Source organism: Mastomys coucha, unplaced genomic scaffold, assembly GCF_008632895.1.
Source record: "Mastomys coucha isolate ucsf_1 unplaced genomic scaffold, UCSF_Mcou_1 pScaffold23, whole genome shotgun sequence".
Lineage (NCBI taxonomy): Eukaryota > Metazoa > Chordata > Mammalia > Rodentia > Muridae > Mastomys > Mastomys coucha.
In genome coordinates this window covers 1,793,837-1,813,791 of record NW_022196906.1, presented here as the reverse complement: position 1 = coordinate 1,813,791, position 19,955 = coordinate 1,793,837, and the positions used below count along the sequence as shown (strand labels likewise).

At 39.4% G+C, this 19,955-nt stretch overlaps 1 protein-coding gene across 4 annotated transcripts in view; it reads left to right on the top strand.

Moving 5' to 3' along the window:
* The window catches only part of Dync2h1 (dynein cytoplasmic 2 heavy chain 1), a 258,114-nt gene extending 238,800 nt beyond the window's left edge, over positions 1 to 19,314 (top strand). For 2 of the 4 annotated variants that reach the window (XM_031344732.1, XM_031344729.1), the window contains exons 88-91: positions 1,908 to 2,017; positions 3,023 to 3,104; positions 7,233 to 7,349; positions 18,992 to 19,150. In XM_031344732.1, coding sequence (XP_031200592.1) covers positions 1,908 to 2,017; positions 3,023 to 3,104; positions 7,233 to 7,349; positions 18,992 to 19,150 — 468 coding nt within the window. Of the gene's footprint in view, positions 1 to 1,907; positions 2,018 to 3,022; positions 3,105 to 7,232; positions 7,350 to 18,991 lie in introns of all 4 variants that reach the window. The other 2 variants (XM_031344730.1, XM_031344731.1) reach the window with 2 other exon arrangements.
* Positions 19,315 to 19,955: the final 641 nt, after the last annotated feature.

Below are 19,955 nucleotides of genomic sequence, written 5' to 3'. Positions count from 1 at the left end.
ACTGCTCCCGGCTTAGGAACTCACTGGAGAGAAGATGGCAGCTCTCACTGGAGGCTCCGGGTCAAAGCCCACACACCATTTCTTAATGAATGTAATCTGTTCTCTGTGGGCTGAGAATGATGACAATCACTCAAGTCAAATAGCTTTGACCAAAGCGTGAAATCTGTATCCAAAAATCGTGCCTACAATTCATTCCTTGGTGCAGCAGAACTGTCAGCCCTCAGCTTAGCTACTAGGGAGGTAAAATCCTTTGGTGAGGGGCATTGAAGTACAGTCTTATTACAATGAACTCCAGTGTCTAAAAATTGTTCTTATTTTGGGCTTGTACCACAGTAAGAGCCAAGTTTTTAAACTCTGTTAAAAACAAAACAAACAAGCAAACAAAAAGACTTTATCTCTTTATGTTCATTTAAAAAAAAACTACTAGTGATATATTATTTTAAAATATACAGTTAATATGTTTGGAGTTATTTAGAATCTATATTGAGAAAAACGTATGTATTTTCAGTATTGCTACTGACAAGCATCTACATATGACTGTTTAATTGATTGTTTTATATCAAACAACTTTTATACTACTCATTTTTATTGTTACAATATTTTATAAATTTTAAAGAATATGACAAAATAAAAACAAAAAAAAGGAGATTCACAATTGTTTATAAAAACCTTGTTTTGCTGAGCAGTGGTGGCACACACCTTTAATCCCAGAACTTGGGAGGCAGAGGCAGGCGAATTTCTGAGTTCAAGGCCAGCCTGGTCTACAGAGCAAGTTCCAGGACAGCCAGGGCTACACAAGGAAACCCTGTCTCAAAAAACAAAAACAAAAACAAAAAAAAACAAAAGAAAACAAATCTACTCATTTTAAGTCTTATTAAAAAAATCAACACAAGTCTACTATAAGGCTATAGACACATCTTTGTCATAAGACTTTTTGCTAGTCAAGTACATTGAGACTAGTATGCATAGTATGCAGATGTGGAGACTGAAGAGTCTGGTTTTAATGATAATGATGCTTTCATCTTGCCTGGCTGAGCTGCAGAGGTATGAGATAGGATGTTATAGAATACTGAGATTATTGCTTTCTGTTAATGTAGCACTAATGATTTTCTTAGCCTGTGTATAAATAATGTAAAACAAATTATTGAAGAAATAGCATCTTTGAGCACTAGCTGAAGTTATAGATTGCTGCAGAGAACACAAGGAAGCTACCTTTTAGTATTAGGACTTGCAGAAATCTTAGCAGAAGAAATCACCAAGATGCCTGGGTTTATTTCTTGGCTTTAACAGCTACAGTCACCTGAGTCAAGACCGTTAACATCATTGTGTCTTCAACGGCAGGTCTCACTTGCACATTGTAGTGCATAGACAGTTGGTTAAAGTAAGTGTGCAGTTGCTATTGTACAAGACTGTTGATACGTTTGTTCCAAGTGACAACTTTTGAGTTTTTTATCAAACATACTGTATGTTGACATGTGTGACTGCAGCAGAACTGATCTGTAAAGTAGCAGGGGTGAAGAGACTACAACCTTTTGATTTCACATTTCTTCTTGGCCATTCTACAGTGTGTTGCTGAGAGGAGAGGGTCCTCAGGACTCAGGATTTGCAACTGTGTATCCAGTTTACATGAGCAAACATCACTGTTGAGGGACCAACCCCAGCTGTCACACACAACCTGAACTATCCCATTTTAAGCTTTATTTTGAACAGATTTGTACAATTCAAAGACACAAGGAGGCTTATGGTGGGTAGATTACTACATCACACTTTTGCAAGGCAGAGTGAAAGTCTCATTTTCTTCTAGACACTATTTCAAAGCAATTGGAAAATGACTATATAGCAGACAGGTTGAAAATGGCTTGTGTATAACTGTACATCCATGTTTTTCCTTCCCCTTCTTCCTCTAGAATTGGGTAGAGAAAGCTGAAAAGCAAGCTCTTCTGTCTGATACCCTTGACTTATCTGAGCTCTTCCATCCGGACACATTCCTCAATGCTCTTCGCCAGGAGACTGCAAGGTAGTCAGAATGAGTACTTTACCCCTCTGGGTAATTATGTTTTATTTATTCACCTCTAATCATATTGTCTTGATTGTCAAGATTAAATTTATTCTTGAAGCCTATATAGGCTATATATATAGCCCTAACAGCTAGCCTTTAACAACAGTCAACTTTTACTTTTGGTATCATTGCTTTATTAAAATTTGAAAAAAAAATAATTCCTAAGTTTGGTCATTTTTTTAACCCAGATTTGCACTATCCAAAATAGTAGCCAGTTATTCAAACATAAGCTATATAAACTAAAGGATTTGCTTTCTTAGGCACATTAGTCAAGATCACAGTATTTGATAACCACAGGTGGCTGAAGATTACCAACTTAAACTACCTGAAAAAAATTTTACACAATCTTTTAGGAGGCTGGTCTAGATAAATCTTGTGGTGAACAGAGCTGATATTTATGGTCAAACTGGTCTTTGTGCCAGTTTCAGATTTACTGCAATGTATATATGCACTCTTTGTAAACAAGGCAGAACATAAGGAGGATTTCTAAAATATTCTGAGGAAGAAAAAGAGTTTAGTTCTAGAGCCTGGTATTGACCTTTACTCAGAAAATTTTTTTTGTTCATTCAAGAAAAACTTCCTGAATATCTTTTATGTGCTAAAATTTGAGGGTTGTGATCAAAATGTAGGATGTAAACTATCCAAAGGCCCTCTACCTATGAAACTTATAATCTCAAAGGAAGAATGACATTTAAGCAACTAATGTTAAAAACCTTATATGTTATACTTATATTTATACATTATATTTTGAATATATTCATATTTATATTCAAAATAAGTAATTGAAAAAAATATATATATAATGCTACTTTATTTCCTAAGGACATTCTTTTATGGGGTTGGGGTCTGGTTCTAGAGATTGCTGCCTGGGCTTTATGCTTGCTGACCACATATTCTATTGCTAGACCTGTATGTATGCAATAGAGAGTTATTTATCATGACATTTGCTGCTTGCTTTTATAGGGCAACAGGCTGCTCTGTGGATTGCCTTAAATTTGTAGCATCCTGGAAAGGCCGACTTCAAGAAGCAAAGCTGCAGGTTAAGGTACTAACTTGGGGTATTTAAATTTAAAATGCATCCATGAGGTGAAATGTACATATCTACCTCATAGGCACCAATGCTTATAATATAAGATCAACAGAGCTCAACATGAAAGACCTTACAATAAGATGTATGTGATCTAATATAAAACTTTAAGTATGTATGTATGTATGTATGTATGCATTAAGTAAGTTTATGATTTGGTGTTGGACTGCATACTTTGGCTCAGGTTGGATATGCTGATGAAATTAATAAATTGATTCTGAGGACATAAAGGTTGAATTCTAGAAATAAAAATATAGAAGAATATGTTTACTAGGATTTCCAAAGGGAAAAAATACTAAAAGCTTTAAGAGAACACTCCTGCTTGTTCCCCAGCTAGTGTGCTCTTAGTTCCTTTGCATATTTATTATTATTCTCTGCTAATACAGAGATTTGACATGGAATTTTGATAAAGCTCCAGCTCCTAACAGTTTCCTTCATTTTTTTCCTGACAGTTTTTTATCTTTATAGTTTTACATTTAAAGTGTGATTCATTTGACTTTCAGGTATAAAGTTTAAGACAAGTGGTTTTTTTTCCCCCTAATGATATAGAACTGCTGCAGCAAAAAATATGAAAGATATCCTTCACTTGAAACACTTAATTTTTCATTGACTTTTTGTGTCCTTAAGCCTAACATTATACAGCTTACATTTACTTCAGTATAATACAAACTTAATTCCATTTATATAAAAATATTTCTACACAGCTTATCCCTGCACCTCTGTGTAATATATACACAGAAGTATATGTACATGTTGTAAAATCAGCAATGTATTTATACTTATTACTACATAGAAAGGCATGTACATATACACAGATTGTTGCATCAACTTTTGGTTTGATGCAAAATTCTAATCCTCTCATTTCTTTTTAATGGTTATGACTGGTATCATTTTCTCCCTCCCTTTCCTCCTTTCCTTCATTTATTTTGGCTTTGGTGCTGTGGATTGAACTCAGGACATTCTTTTCTATTATTATTATTAGATATTTTCTTTATTTACATGTCATATGACTTCTCCTTTCCCAGTTTCCCCTCCCCCCCCAAAAAAAATACCAAAAAAAACAACAAGAACAAACCCCTGTTCCCTCCCCCCTCCCCCTGCTCACCACTCCACCCTCTCCTGCTTACTGGCCCTGGCATTCCCCTACACTGGGCACAGAACCTTCACAGGGCCAAGGGCCTCTCCTCCCATTGATGACTGACTTGGCCATCCTCTACTATACACATGCTGCCGGAGCCATCAGTCCCATCATGTGTACTCCTTGGTTGTTGGTTTAGTCCCTGGGAGCTCTGAGAGTACTAGTTAGTTCATATTGTTGTTTGTCCTAAGGGGCTGCAAACCCTTTAGCTCCTTCAGTCCTTTCTCTAACTCCTTTATTGGGGACCCTCTACTCAGTCCAATGGATGGCTGTGAGCCTCTACTTCTGTATTAGTTGTGAACCCAGGACATTCTTAACCTTCCATGTTAAGAAGTACTCTACCTCTGAACTACATCCCCAGCCCAAGTATATTAGTCAGGATTCTCTAGAGTCACAGAGCTTATAGGATATTTCTATATATGAAGGGAATTTATTGTAATGACTTATAGTCTACTGTCCAACTAACCCAAGAATGGGTAGCTGTGAATGGGAAGTCCAAAAATCTAATAGTTGGTCAGTTCCATGAGGGTAGTTGTTTCAGCTGTTTTCTGTGTAAGCTGGAATCCTGAAGATGTAGGTTCCAACAGATGTTCTGGCTAGTAAGTACAAGCAGGCAAAGAAGAGTGAGTCTTCCTTCTTCTAGTGTCCTTATGTAGGCCTCCAGCAAAAGGTGTGGCCCAGATTAAAGGTGTGTGCCACCAGACCTGGATCTGGAACTTGCTTTGTCCCAGGCTGGTCTTGAATTTAGAGAGCTGCTTGCCTCAGTCTCCTGAGATTAAAGTCATGTACTACAATGACTTTAGTTTTGTACAATGACAAAACAATGACAAAGTTTTGCCTGGGCCTAAACTTTTCATGGCCACTTTGCCTCAAGATCTCCATGTCAAGGTATGGGTCAGAAGCCTGTGTCTTCCAGCCTCAAGATCTGGATCACAGGTGTGCCCTCCATTTCTGGATTATAGTTCATTCCAGGTGTAGTCAATTTGACAACCAGGAATAGCCATCACACATCATCACATTGTATTCCAATATAGCATCAGGGTTTTGTTATATAGATTTAATTTTAAGGTTATTGAGCTGACAATTATATTCATAGCTATATGAACTCTCTTTTAAAGAGGAGAAAAATGTGTATTATTTTGTAATTACACATGTACCTTTATTCATGCTCTTTCTCTGTTATGTATTCTGTGTGAAAATTGTCTATTGTCATTGAATTTTGATATAAAGAACTTTCTTTTAAGACAAATTTGCTAAAAACAAATTTTGATTTGCTGATCTAGAGGGAAAAAATAAAATAATGTAAAACTCATTAGAAGAAATAGACAAAATAACAGAATAGAAATACCTTAAAATCAATGCTGAAATAGTTTGTGCAGTAGGGCATACAGCAGTAACTTTTTGTATTCAGGTTGGAGGAAAAATAAATAAATTTTATAATTGCTAATTGCATTTATAAACAGTAAAACTATGCCCTAAGTATGTACAGACATGTAAATCACATTTGGGTGATCCCTAATGGACTCCAAGATTTTATTTCCTGTATATATAAATGAGATAATAGAATAGACTCAGTTATCTAGGAAGTATTGTAAAGTCCTCTGTTAAGAATTATCCAAGTAATTTCTACTTAACCTTTTGATTTGTCTCACTTCAGTAGATTGTTTATATAATTGTATATGCCTAGATATCATTGGCTGAAACTTACTGAATGTTTCTATGTATCTGACAGTGTCAGGCATAATTTACTCCTTTCCAGTTTAGTCCTTCTCTCGGGTAGCCTGTGGCCCTGTGTCATGGAAATCCTGTAGTTTTAGATTTCTAGGACCAGCCTTTTCAGGGGCTCCAGGAGTTCATTGATGGGGTAGATGTTGGGGTGGCCAATTCAAAACCCTGGATCTGGTAAGCCCACTGGGTCTCCTGACCTCACATCCTCAGGGCTGGCTTACTAACAATCCCGGCACGCAGGGCCAGCTATACTCTACTGCTAAGGGGAGTTCAGAGCAGGCTCTTTAGAGTGCAGGGCCAGAACTCCTCCTGTCATGACCCCAGGGCCAGCCCTCCCACCTCCTGTAGCTGGCAAGGGGTGAGGGCTGGGGGGAGGGGGAAGCATCTTTCCCTCGCTATGCCACAGGACAGCAGACAAGAGGCAGAACTGGCTCACCCACAAACCCCATATTGAGGGTAGCTCTACTATGCTGCCCAGGAGAGGTACAGGACCTGCTCTTCTAGGTATTGCAGTAGGTCAGGGGCAGGGCCAGGGCCAGCTCTCACCAGCCTGCTGTAGATGTCTGGGGTCTAGTAGATCGGAGCAGCATATCTCAAAGCATCTCTCCCTATCCTTTCCTTGTCATCAAACAACAGATAAGTGGTGGGACCAGCTCACCCAAGCTCAGGCTCACAGGGCCTGCTCACCCATGCCTCCTACCTCAGGGTCACCTCTACTGTGCTGCCCAGGCAAGATGCAAGGTCTGTTCTTACATGGGGAGATTTTATTGTTAACACTCTACTCCTTGGTTTATAATAATCTTCACAGCAGTCATTTCAGATAGATATTCTTCCCATGTTTTAAAGAGGAGGATACTGAGTTATAACTCATTAATAAAATAAAAAGTGTTAGAAGATATGTAGGAACCACTTGGTTATTCTTTGATTAGGCTTCTCTTTCCCACTTCCTGGAAAAGAGTTAATTTGTATTTTTTTTTTTGTTATATTTCCAATTAACCTGACATTTGTGGATTTTTCATAGAATGTTAGTTAAAAGAAAGAATTGTCTAAAGAACGTTCACATTGAATAAGTTCAGATCTTGTGTGTTCTTCAAACAAAAGGCCCTAATCTGTTTTCACAGCATTTGGGGCACTGAGCCTTTGAACCTAACCTCCAACATTGTTTGCCTGGTACTTCAGAATTTAGTTTATATTGTAACACTCTCTTCCTCTGTGTGCAGATCAGTGGCCTGTTACTGGAAGGGTGCAGTTTTGATGGCAATCGCCTTTCAGAGAACCAGCACGATTCTCCTAGTGTGTCATCAGTTCTTCCTTGCTACATGGGCTGGACTCCACAGGTAAGCCTTTGGATACACAGCTTCCAATCTCATTGGTTCACTCTTGGAGTTTACTTTTCTGGATAAGGATATCGTGGCTTGTGTGGTTTTAGTTTACTTTCGCATTTTACCTTCACTGTAACAAATTTGTAGTCAAAGTATTTTATTTTTGAAGAGGTAAAGATTTATTAAGCCATTTTGTTTTGGAAACAGTTTTCTTAAAAAAAAAAAAAAGTGTACGATTAGAGCCAACCTTGAGCTTAAGAACTGGGTGATAGTGTGCCATGAGCCTTCCTGTGCATGCCTCTTAGACACGCACTTTCTGCAGTTTCAAGTCTCGTGAACCATACAGGTCAAGGCCTTTGCATAGCAGCTGGGTGTGGCACTGAAATGAGGATGCCACTTGTTAGTGATGCTTGAAGAGGTGTGACATTCTGGAGGAATCAGTTACTGGGGATGGGCTCTGAGGCTTAAAAGCCAGATGCAAGCCTCAGTTTGTACTCCCTGCTTCTTGTTACAGTTCCAAGTTCTCGGCCTCCAGCTCTACCTTCTATGTCTCTGTTCTGCCAGTAAGAGTTCAGGGACTCTTACTGTTTGGAACCATCAGCCCAAATAAAGGCTTCTTTCTATAAATTGCCTGGGTCACAGTATTTATCTTGGCAGTAAGAAAGTAACTCATACACCAAGCCAGAGTAATACATGTCAGAGGCCTGGCCTCACAGCATATCAGCAGTTTCAGTGACAATTCTTCCTTCAGTAGTGGAATCTAGAGGCATACCTGTGTCTTTAAAATAGGATGCAATTTTAGATGAGGCATGTACCTTCTTACATCTGAAGCTTAAGACTGAAAATGGATGTATAGATAGACTGTAATCCTCCCTCCAATGAGCAGCAGAACTGTTGTTCACTGCAGGAAAAATACAGTTTCTCATTAGGAAATGCCACATTGAGGTTTCCACTTATTTTTTTTGTTTGTTTGTTTTTTTAACAAAGATCAAGAGCACCTGGGTGTTTGAACATAATGTTAAGAGTTGTAGCAGTCACTATCTGTCACTGTTCAGAGAGACAAAAGAGCACGATCCTGGGAGGCTCCTCCCACCCATGCAGATTCGTTCCCTCCAGTGTTGGGATGACTTTCAGATAAAGAAATGAGATCAAAAGAATATTTGTCTTTTTTCAGAAATTTATGGGTTATTTGGTTTTTGATCTTAGGCTGTAAATGATGCTCAAAGTTGTACCCTCTCTGAAGATGGATTAGGTCAAAGCTTTCCACATGGTAGCACATCCTGGGTACCCAGATAGGGCCAGCATCCTCATGGGGGTCTGTACAAAAGGAGACAAGCGAACTCTGAAGAAGACTGTAAAAGTTGAGAGGACAGAGAGGAAAACTTGAAAAGACAGAATGAAAGGAGCCTCTAGAAGCCAGGAGTGCAGGACAGACACCCTCTCTGGAAGCCTCTAGAAGAGTAGTGCCTGTTAGCCACAGGGTCAGGACTCTGGCTGTAGGTCAGTTCTCTTAAAACACTAAATTCTTGGTTCCTTCCTGTCTGAGCCCATTCCCTGAGCAGACCTTGGGCACTAGCTCCACACCCAGTCCCACAGCATCCAGAAGAAACTTGACTCCCAGGGGTTTTAACACACCCAGGATCATAGGTGAGAAGGCCACAATATCTTCCCCAACACCTCAACATCAGGAGTAACTGGGAACAGCAGGATCCAGGGATGCAGGAACCCCTGCCTGCCCAGTGGCACAGATTCCTTCCTGTCTGAGCTGGTGCCGTAAGCAGACCTTGGGTACTAGCTCTGCACCCAGTCCCACAACACCCAGATGAAGCTCAACTCCCAGGGTCTCTAACATGGCCAGGATCATAGGATCTCAGGAGTTTGGTCACACCGGGATTTCAGGATCCCAGAGGCAGCTTGACTCCCAGGAACTCTGGCACACCCAGAATCTTAGGATGACAGAATCCCAGAATAACAGGATCACAAAGACAGCTGAACTCTGAGGAGTTCTGACACAACCAGGATCATAGGAGGAACAGGCTCCAGTCAGAGACAGCGAGGGCAGGTAGTACTACAGATAATCAGATGGTGAAAGGCAAGCACAAAAACATAAGCAACAGAAAGCAAGGCTACTTGGCATCATCAGAACCCAATTTCCCACCATAGCAAGTCCTGGAAACACCATCACAACAGAAAAACAAGACTCTGATTTAAAATCACATTTCATGATGATGATAGAGGACTTTAACTCCCTTAAAGAAATACAGGAGAGCACAGGTAAACAAGTGGAAGCCCTTTAATAGGAAACACAAAAATCCCTTAAAGAATTACAGAAAAAAAACAACCAAAAAGGTGAAGACATTGAACAAGACCATCTAGGATCTAAAAATGGAAATAGAAACAATAAAGAAAACACAAAGGGAGACAACCTAGAGATAGAAAACCTAGGAAAGAGATTAGGAGTCATAGATGCAAGCATCACCAACAGAATACAAGAAGACAGAAGAGTGCATACAAGAGAAGATACCATAGAAAACATTGGCACAGTAGTCACACAGTTTTGCAAAAAAGCAAAAAGCTCCTAACACAAAAAATTCCAGGAAATCCAGGACACAAAGAGAAGACAAAACCTAAGGTATAGAAGAGAGCAAAGACTCCCAACTTAAAGGGCCAGTAATTATCTTCAACAAAATTATGGAAGAAAACTTCCCTAACCTAAAAAAAGAGATGCCCATAAACATATAAAAAGCCTACAGAACTCCAAACAGACTGGGCCAGAAAAGAAATTCCTCCCGACACATAATAGTCAAAATACCAAATGCACAAAACAAGAAAAGAATTCTAAAAGCATTACGGGAAAAGATCGAGTAATATACAAAGGCAGACCTATCAGAATTATACAAGACTTCTCACCAGAGATGATAAAAGCCAGAAGATCTTGGGCAGATGTCATATAGACCCTAAGATGGAGAAACCTAGATATTCTATGACTAGACCAATTTACACAATATCCTTCCACAAATTTAGCCTTAAAGAGGATGATAGATGGAAAACTCCAACACTGCAACACAAGGAGGGAAACTACACCCTAGAAAGAGCAAGAAAGTGATTTTCATTCAATAAAGCCAAAAGAAGATAGCCACACAAGTATAATTCTACCTCTAACAACAAAAATAACACAAAGTAACAATCTCTTTTCTTTGATATCTCTTAACATCAGCCGCATTTGTGTATTAATGGCTCTTAGATCATGGAGAAGTCTCCACTTCCCCGATTTCTTTTTTATAACAAAAATGGGTGTGTTCCAGGGCGAGGTGGATGGTTCTAAATGACCTAGCTGCAGCTGCTCCACAATCAGCCTTGTAGCAGCTTTCAGCTTTTCAGAGGATAGGGGCCATTGAGAAACCCACACGGCCTCCTCCGTAAGCCAGGGTGTGGGCATCGAACCCTCAATGTCCGCTAGGGAAACCCAGGCCCTGTGCACTTGGAAGAGCAGGTAGGACAGCATAAAGTGTTCCGCGGCTCTGATCTATAGCTCCCTTTCGCTTTCGATTCTGGAGAGGCGGCAAATGCTCATCCGGATGATAGCGAGCTGCTTCTCCCTCCAAGTCCTCCTCTTCGGAGGGGCTCAATTCCTCAGAGCTATCAGGCTCGAGGGGCTTCCGTCTCAAAGCTCCATCCCTTTCTCTACTTTTCTCTCCCAGGGCGTCCTTTCCCTTATCTCTCGCTTCCGCAGGTCGAGCTGAAGGGCCTGTACTCTTGGGTATATCCTTTTTTCTCTTCTTTCTCTTCCTTTTATCCTGGCTAGCCTCCACTCTCCCATATTTTCTCTCCCTTTTATTCTGGCTAGCCCCCACTCTCCCCTCTGTTTCTGACATGCTATCTTGTAACTCCTCAAGTGCCCCCGACGCCACAGAGGCTGGGCATTTCTCATCCTCCAGGCAAGAATGTATCAAATGCCAAATAGACATTGTAACAAGCGCCACTAGCACGATTACTGCGGCTTTGGCTGCAATCTCTAACCTTGAGGAAGGGTTGGAGGAATTAAAACCGAACAGCATGCCTCTCAGAGCTTACCTTGTCCTGCAGTTCTGAATCCTACCAGCTGTTGTAAGGCTCCCCCGGCATCCCGGGTTTCCGGCACCAACTGTGCCCCGCGCAGTCGTCTTGCCAACAAGAAGAAGACACGTGGACACTAGGATCCTTCTGCAACAACGTTTACTGCCCTCTTCCAGAGGGAAAAAAGGGTCGAGCCAATAATCCGCACTGCTTATATACACCACAGTGCGGCGTGTCCGCCCACAGCGCGGCGTGTCTGCCCATGATTGGCTGTTCGCTCATCACCCCACGTGACGCCCTGGGATGGGCCGTGACTCGGCGTCTTTTCATTCTACGCACATGCGCAAACAGTTCTCTACGCACATGTGCAAACAGTTGTTTACCAGGAGTTACAGTGGAAGTAGGCACCATCTTGTCATGGCGAATGCCTCTCCCGCTCGACCGCTCTCCACAGAGACATAGTGAAGCTAACAAGTTATGAAGAGATATCTATAGAGTATATCATCCTACAATGAAAGAATATACCTCTTCTTAGCACCTCATGGTATCTTCTCCAAAATTGACCATATAATCAGTCAGAAAATAGGCCTCAACAGATACAAGAAGATTTAAATAATCCCACACCTCCTGTCAGATCACCCTGGACTAAGGCTGGTCTTCAGTAACAACAAAAATAAAAACCAGAAAACCCCATACACATGGAAGCTGAACAATGCTCTACTCAATGGTAACTTAATCAAGGAAGAAAGGAAAGAAAGAAAGAAAGAAAGAAAGAAAGAAAGAGAGAGAGAGAGAAAGAGAGAAAGAAAGGATGGAAGAAGAAAGAAGAAGAAAGAAAGGAAGAAGAAAGAAATGAAGAAAGAAAGGAAGAAAGAAAGAGAGAAATTAAAGACTATTGAGAATTCAGTGAAAATGAATTCATACCAAAACTTATGGGACACAATGAAAGCAGTGCTAAGAGGAAAACTCATAGCTCTAAGTGCCTCCAAAAAGAAACTGGAGAGAGCATACACTAGCAGCTTAACACTACATCTGAAAACACTAGAACAAAAAGAAGCAAATACACCCAAGAGTGGTAGACGGCAGGAAATAATTCAACTCAGGGCTGAGATCAGCCAAGTAGAAATAAAAAGAACTGTACAAAGAATCAACAAAACCAGGACCTGGTTCTTTGAGAAAATCAACAAGATAGATAAACCCTTAGCCAGACTAACCAGAAGGTACAGAGAAAAAATCAGAAATGAAAAGGTAGTCAAAACAACAAAATCTGAAGAAATTTTAAAAAATCATCAGATCCTACTAAAAAGCCTATACTCAACCAAATTGGAAAATCTGGATGAAATGAACAATTTTCTAGACAGATACCAGGTACCAAAGTTAAATCAGGATAAGATAAATGATCTAAACAGTCCCATAACTGCTAAAGAAATAGCAGCAGTCATTTAAAGTCTCCCAACTACAAAAAGCCCAGGATCAGATGGGTTTAGTACACAATTCTATTAGACCTTCAAAGAAGACCTAATACCAATACTCTTCAAACTATTCTACAAAATAAAAACAGAAGGAACACTACCCAATTCACTCTATGAAGCCACAATTATGCTTATACCTAAACCACACAAAGACTCAACAAAGAAAGAAAAATTCAGACCACTTTCTCTTATGAACACTGATGCAGAAATACTCAATAAATTTCCATAAACCAAATCCAAGAAAACATAGAAACAATCATTTACCACCATCAAGTAGGCTTTATCCCAGGAGTACAGGCATGGTTCAATGTACAGAAATCCATCAATGTAATCCACTACATAAACAAGCTCAAAGAAAAAATACCACATGATCATTTCATTAAATGCTGAAAAGCATTTGAAAAAATTCAACATCCCTTCATGTTAAAAGTCTTGGAAAGATCAGGAATTTAAGGCCTATACCTAAACATAGTAAAAGCAATATACAGCAAAAAAGTAGCCAACATCAAACTAAACTTGAAGCAATCCCACTAAAATCAGAGACTAGACAAAGCTGCCCACTCTATCCCTATCTGTTCAATATAGTACTTGAACTAGCCACAGCAATTAGACAACAAAAGAAGGTCAAAGGGATACAGATTGGAAAGGAAGAGGACAAAATATCATTATTCGCAAGTGTTAGGATAGTATACTTAAGTGACGCCAAGAATTCCACCAGAGAGTTCCTAAACCTGGTAAACAACTTCAGAAAAGTAGCTGGATATAAAATTTACTCAAATCAGTGTCCTTTCTACACTCAAAGGATAAACAGGCTGAGAAAGAAATTAGGGAAATGACACCCTTCACAACAGTCACAAGTAATATAAAATACTTTGATGTGATTCTTACCCAGCAAGTGAAAGATCTTTATGACAAGAATTTCAAGTCTCTTAAGAAAGAAATGGAAGATGATCTCAGAAGATGGAAAGATCTCCCATGCTCATGGATTGGCAGGATTAATATAGTAACAATGGCCATCTTGCTGAAAATAAAATACAGATTCAATATAATCCCCATCAAAATCCCAACTCAGTTCCTCATAGAGTTAGAAAGAGCAATACTCAAATTCATTTGGAATAACAAAAAAGACCCAGGATTGTAAAAACTATTCTCAACAATAAAAGAAAGAAATTCTGGTGGAATCACCATCTCTGACCTCAAGCTGTATTACAGAGCAACAATGATTAAATAAAAACAACAAAAAAACAAAAAACTACTCCATGGTATTGGTACAGAGACAGGTAGATCAATGGAATAGAACTGAAGACCCAGAAATGAACCCACACACCTATGGCCACTTGATCTTTGGCAAAGGAGCTAAAACCATCCAATGGAAAAAAAGACAATATTTTCAACAAATGGTGCTGGTTCAACTGGTGGTCAGCATGTAGAAGAATGCAAATTGATTCTTACCTCCTTGTACAAAGCTCAAGTCCAAGTGGATCAGGGACCTCCACATAAAACGAGATACACTGAAAGTAATAGAAGAGAAAGTGGGAAAAAGCCTCGAGTTCATGGGCACAGGTAAATTTTCCTGAACAGAACACAAATGACTTATGCACTAGGATCATGAATTGACAAATGGGACCTCATAAAATTGCAATGCTTCTGTAAGGTAAAGAAAGGACATTGTCAGTAGGCCAAAACGGCAAGCAACAAATTGGGAAAAGGTCTTTACCAACCCTATATTTGATGGAGGGCTAATATCCAATATATTAAAAGAACTCAAGAAGTTAGGTTCCGTAGAACCAAATAACTATTAAAAATTGAGAACAAAGCTAAACAGAGAATTCTCAACTGAGGAATACCAAATGCCCGAGAAGCACCTAAAGAAATGTTCAACATCCTTAATCATCAGGGAAATGCAAATCAAAACAACCCTGAGATTCCACCTCATACCAGTCAGAGTGGCTAAGATAAGAAACTCAGGTGACAACAGATTCTGGTAAGGATGTGGAGAAAGAGGAACACTCCTCCATTGCTGATAGGATTGCAAGCTGTTACAACCACTATGGAAATCAGTCTGGCAGTTCCTCAGAAAATTGGACATAATATTACCTGAGGACCCAGCTATACCATTCCTGAGCATATACCCAGAAGATGCTACAAAATATAAAAAAGGACAAATGCTTCCCTATGTTCATAGCAGCCTTATTTATAATAGCCACAAGCTGGAAAGAACCCAGATGTCCTTCAACAGAGGAATGGATACAGAAATTGTGGTACACTTACACAATGGAGTACTACTCAGCTATTAAAAACAATGAATTCATGAAATTCTTAAGCAAATGAATGGAACTAGAAAATATCCTGAGTGAGGTAACCCAATCACAAAAGAACACACATGGTATGTACACACTGATAAGTGCATATCATCAATTCGAGGAGAGGTCCTTGGTCCCTGTGAAGACTCGATGCCTCACTTGTAGGGGAATTCGATGGTGGGAAGGAGGGAGTAGGTGGGTAGGTGGGGGAATACCCTCATAGAAGCAGGGGAGAGATGGTGAGATAGGGGGGATTTCAGCAGGGGCAGTGAGGGAGTGACTGGGAAAGGGGTTAACAATTGAAATGTAAACAAAGAAAGTATCCAATAAAATAAATTTTTTAAAAAAAGACACTAAATTATTTGTCAATTTTCTAGTAACAGGAAGAAATGTACACAAGCTATTATACAGCTGCTTAAGCATTTTAAAATGTGTACAGAATAGTTTTAAAATATCCAAAGAGCAAAGTTCATGCTTACTATTGTTTCTGTGAAACTGAAGATGTATTAAAATACAGATTAACATGCAAATAGATTTTGAAAAGCCTTCTTGATCAGTCTCCCTGCCTCTGTTCTGTAGCCCCTGCCCCAGCAGTGGCTAGAACTTTCCATTCATATATGAAGTTACTTTATTTCTTGGCTCAGAAGCCTTTAATGAGCTCCTGAAAAATCCCAAGTCCCAACATCACCCTCTGTAGCAAAGGAATAAGGGAAGGGAAGAAGTAATGGATACTTATGCAGCATGCTTGCTCACACAAGACAGAATGCATGAACGATAACTGGGCCAAACTAGTGTCACACTTTAGACTTGAGCTTCATTACTGAGCTCAGCCAGCTGACTAGTTTCTGTTTATTGTAATTGTAATGCAGTCATAATATATAGGTTTTAATTATTGAATTTTATATACATAATATTTTTATGTACTATCATGGCCTATTTGTAGTCTTCATGTATCTCATTTTTGTTAAATGGGCAGTTTATTTGTTAATAGTTTTCATAAAATTTTAATTTTATACAAATACCGTAGCCTAGCTAGTCTGATTCTTTGGCTAATAAAATAAATGTATTAAAGAGAGACTGAATCATCAGTATTTAATGCAGTTACACAGTACACCTAAGGAACCATAGGCATTTTGATGTTGACCAGATCATTGGCTCTGCCTAGGCTTGGATCATTTAAGCTCAGAAAATGAGAGCAACTCTATTCAGCTATCCCAGAAGTCAGAGTTTTCCTGTCCTGGTGTCTGTTGGCAGCCTTTCACTGCGCTGCCTGGGCTTAGGTTTCCACAGACATCAGATGCTCAAGAGAACTGACTTTCTCCAGCGTGAAGCTTCACGCCACCATAGTCCACTGAATGTGTAATGTCTGTCTGTTCTTTGTAAAGACTGTAGTAGCTGTATCAGTAGAAAAAAATTTTGTACTTGATGCTCTGAGTTCTGAATCCTGTGCAGCATTGAAGAAGAGAGCCAATTCAGTGGCAGGAGTCTCAGGTTCTCTCTAGTCCACACCCTACATTTTGCAAGCAATCCACCTAAGAATTCATTTTCTCATAAACCTTGTTAGGATGATAGCCCAGAAGACTTAATTTTGGTACTCTTTCCTTAAAAGTTATGTTCTGGATATTTGATGTATATGTATTTCCTAACTGAGTTGTAAGCTGCAAGGAAGGACATTCTTCCCATCTGTGTATACAAGCCTCTGACATAGGTGCACCATGAGCACACACAGCACTGTCATATGGTACGCGGGGTAACCCACCACAGTCACACAAACTAGAGACAACCAGGAAGACTCGGGGCAGGTGGCTGCGTTCATTAGGGGAAATGACCTATATAAAGTGCAAGCTTTGTTGTATGTGCAGTAGGTTAAAATTCAGGGATGCCAAATAGACTGAAGTGATTTATGCCAATGACGAGAGGATCTCAGCAGAATCCTCATGTTGGAAAAGAAAAAAGTTCATATAATGCTCACTTAAGAGTTAAAATAGGATTTAAAAAATATTTTCCTGGAAGAAAGCTGTTTATCTTTGCCATAGTATCATCCACTATCAACAGAGGTGTGAAAGGGATGAATTTTTCTAGTTGATTTCAGAAGTGGTAGAAATAGCAGTCCAAAGAGTAAGATGTGTACATGAATAAGCCTCCAGCTTCCTGTAGCATATGCCAAGTTCACATGTCCTTTTCACCTAGGGAAACAAAATACTTAGCTTCTAAGTATTCCATATCCTGAAACCATGCATTTCCATAAATGATTGCGTCTATTTTAAAGATAATAACTGAGCATATCATGGGTCATCCTTACTATGGGTAAACTCTGTATCCATCTAATCCATTCCAGTAATTAGAAGATTACTGAATAGTAAAAGAATAGTAAAAATTTAGTAAAAATAGTAAAAGAATTTAAAAAGAATAGTCCTTTTTAAATTTCATTCTAGCCCTAAAACACTAATAATTCACTGGTTGAATGAGATCATATGTTCAGATCAAACACCAGTGTTAGATTTTAGTTGGAAGCATTATTACAAACTTGTTTGAAAATTCTCCTTTGAGCCGGGCGGTGGTGGCGCACGCCTTTAATCCCAGCACTTGGGAGGCAGAGGCAGGCGGATTTCTGAGTTCGAGGCCAGCCTGGTCTCCAGAGTGAGTTCCAGGACAGCCAGGGCTACACAGAGAAACCCTGTCTCGAAAAAAAAACCAAAAAAAAAAAAAAAAAAGAAAATTCTCCTTTGAAAAAATTGCCTATTTCTGAGATTCAGTCACAGAAAAATTCTAGATAAAACATGGCTAGACACTCCTGGCAACCAAATGATGATCTTTGATGGTATCTTCTCTTGAAAGAAACCAAGGATTATCACAGTAGTCATTCATTTTACCTCTATAGGAGAAATTGGATGCGAGCTTGCAACACACTGACATACTTAGAGACACAGTGAACATATGACAGGCAGCAATGCCAGCAAAGTCAGCAAGCAACTTGAATGGCTCCTGGGTGAAGGCAGACAAGCGCACCACCAGCAAGACACTTGCACTGAGCTACAGCAGACATGCCTGAGTCCCCCAGCTTGCTACGAAAGCAGTAGCTCTAGGAGTGTACCAGAGACATGCACAGTGTGAAACACAAAGGGAGATTACAGCACTTTTATTTAATCTATCCCTTCTAGACTGAACTTTACTGTGGTAACAAATGAGAAATGGAAGTTCTTTGTAGGCATATTCCTACTTAGAAATGTATTCTTATGTTTATAGAAATTTACAGGTGAAGTTATATGTTTAATTTTTAAAATATTCCAGTATTTGGGGCTAAAGGAAAGTTTTAGAGTGTGTGTGTGTGTGTGTGTGTGTGTGTGTGTATGACTACATCTGCATGTATGAGAGAGAGAGACAGACGGATGGAGGGAGGAAGGGAAGGAGGAGACAGAGCACAAACAGTTGGGCACATTGGGGAAGTCAGAAGACTGTACTCTTCACCTTTGAGGTGGGTCTTTGTTGTTAAGTCCCACTCCACACACCAGCTAGGTAACCAGTGAGCTCTCCTGTCTCAGCCTCATCTCCTAGGAACACTAGAGTTGCCTGTATTATGTGTCTGCCTTCTATGTAATTATTAGGAACTTTAACTCAGGTCCTCGTGCTTGCCAGTGAGCTGTTATCCTAGTTCATATAGACAAGTTTTTAAAGGAGCCATGATTGGGTATTTGTGAACTGCTATGGGATATAGGAGCTTATCATAGTAATCTTTGGTTGAAATGTCTAATATTTAATACAGCCTAAGAATTGGAAGGTGTGAATTTGTTGCTGTATTTTTCAACTATTCTTTTCTTTTGAACAGAGTTCATATGGTCCGTATTCCCCTGATGAATGCATCTCTTTGCCTGTTTATACAAGTGCTGAGAGGGATCGTGTGGTGACCAACATTGATGTTCCCTGTGGTGGTAACCAGGACCAGTGGATTCAGTGTGGAGCAGCACTGTTTCTTAAAAATCAGTAAATCTGAGGCAATACAGGAGGACTTAGCAAAGTGACAGTTACTGCAATGCTCCACACAGAGCATGTAGTCAGTCTGCGTTGGAGACGTTAGTTCAGTATCTCTGCTGTTAGTTGTTCTTGTTGATGGTCTCCTTGCATTTCTATTTTAATAAATGTGTAACTCCAGCACTGTGTTCCTTAAAAAAGTTTATATTACAATGGGGTATTTGGTGGTAGGTATTAAATATTTTTATGAGGAAGTTTACTTTTCAGTAGTTTAAATATTTACAATTTAAGTTATATATTTAGGAAATGATAATATTTTGGTTTCAAATAATTGCATATAAAGTTATTGTATTCTCCTATGGTTTTAAATATGTGTACACACTGCTTTTAAGCATTGAACAATGTACAAAGGTATAATGAATGAATTATCTTAACAATTAAACATGATGTCATTTCTTTATATACATTAAATGATATAATACATACTAATATCCTAAATGTAAAGAGGAAGAATTCACCTGAGAATGTAGATGTAAAGATAATGAAACATAAATTCTGGTCCTAGGATTTAGAGTCACCTTCTTTCTGTGAGCTTTGGAACTTGTATTTGAGCTCTACAAGACTACCTGAAATCCAAGAATGCAGTGGTATTGCCACAGAGTGACACCTTAGGAGCCTGGATTACATCCAGCTGTCTGTCCATGGGAATAGACAGCTCGTAAGGGTTGAGATGTGTGCTGCTGTCAGGCATGTGCAATAACAACTCTCAGCTACTGTGTGTGTCTACACTTGTGCCAGTGCTCTTGGGTGTTTGTTGGTTT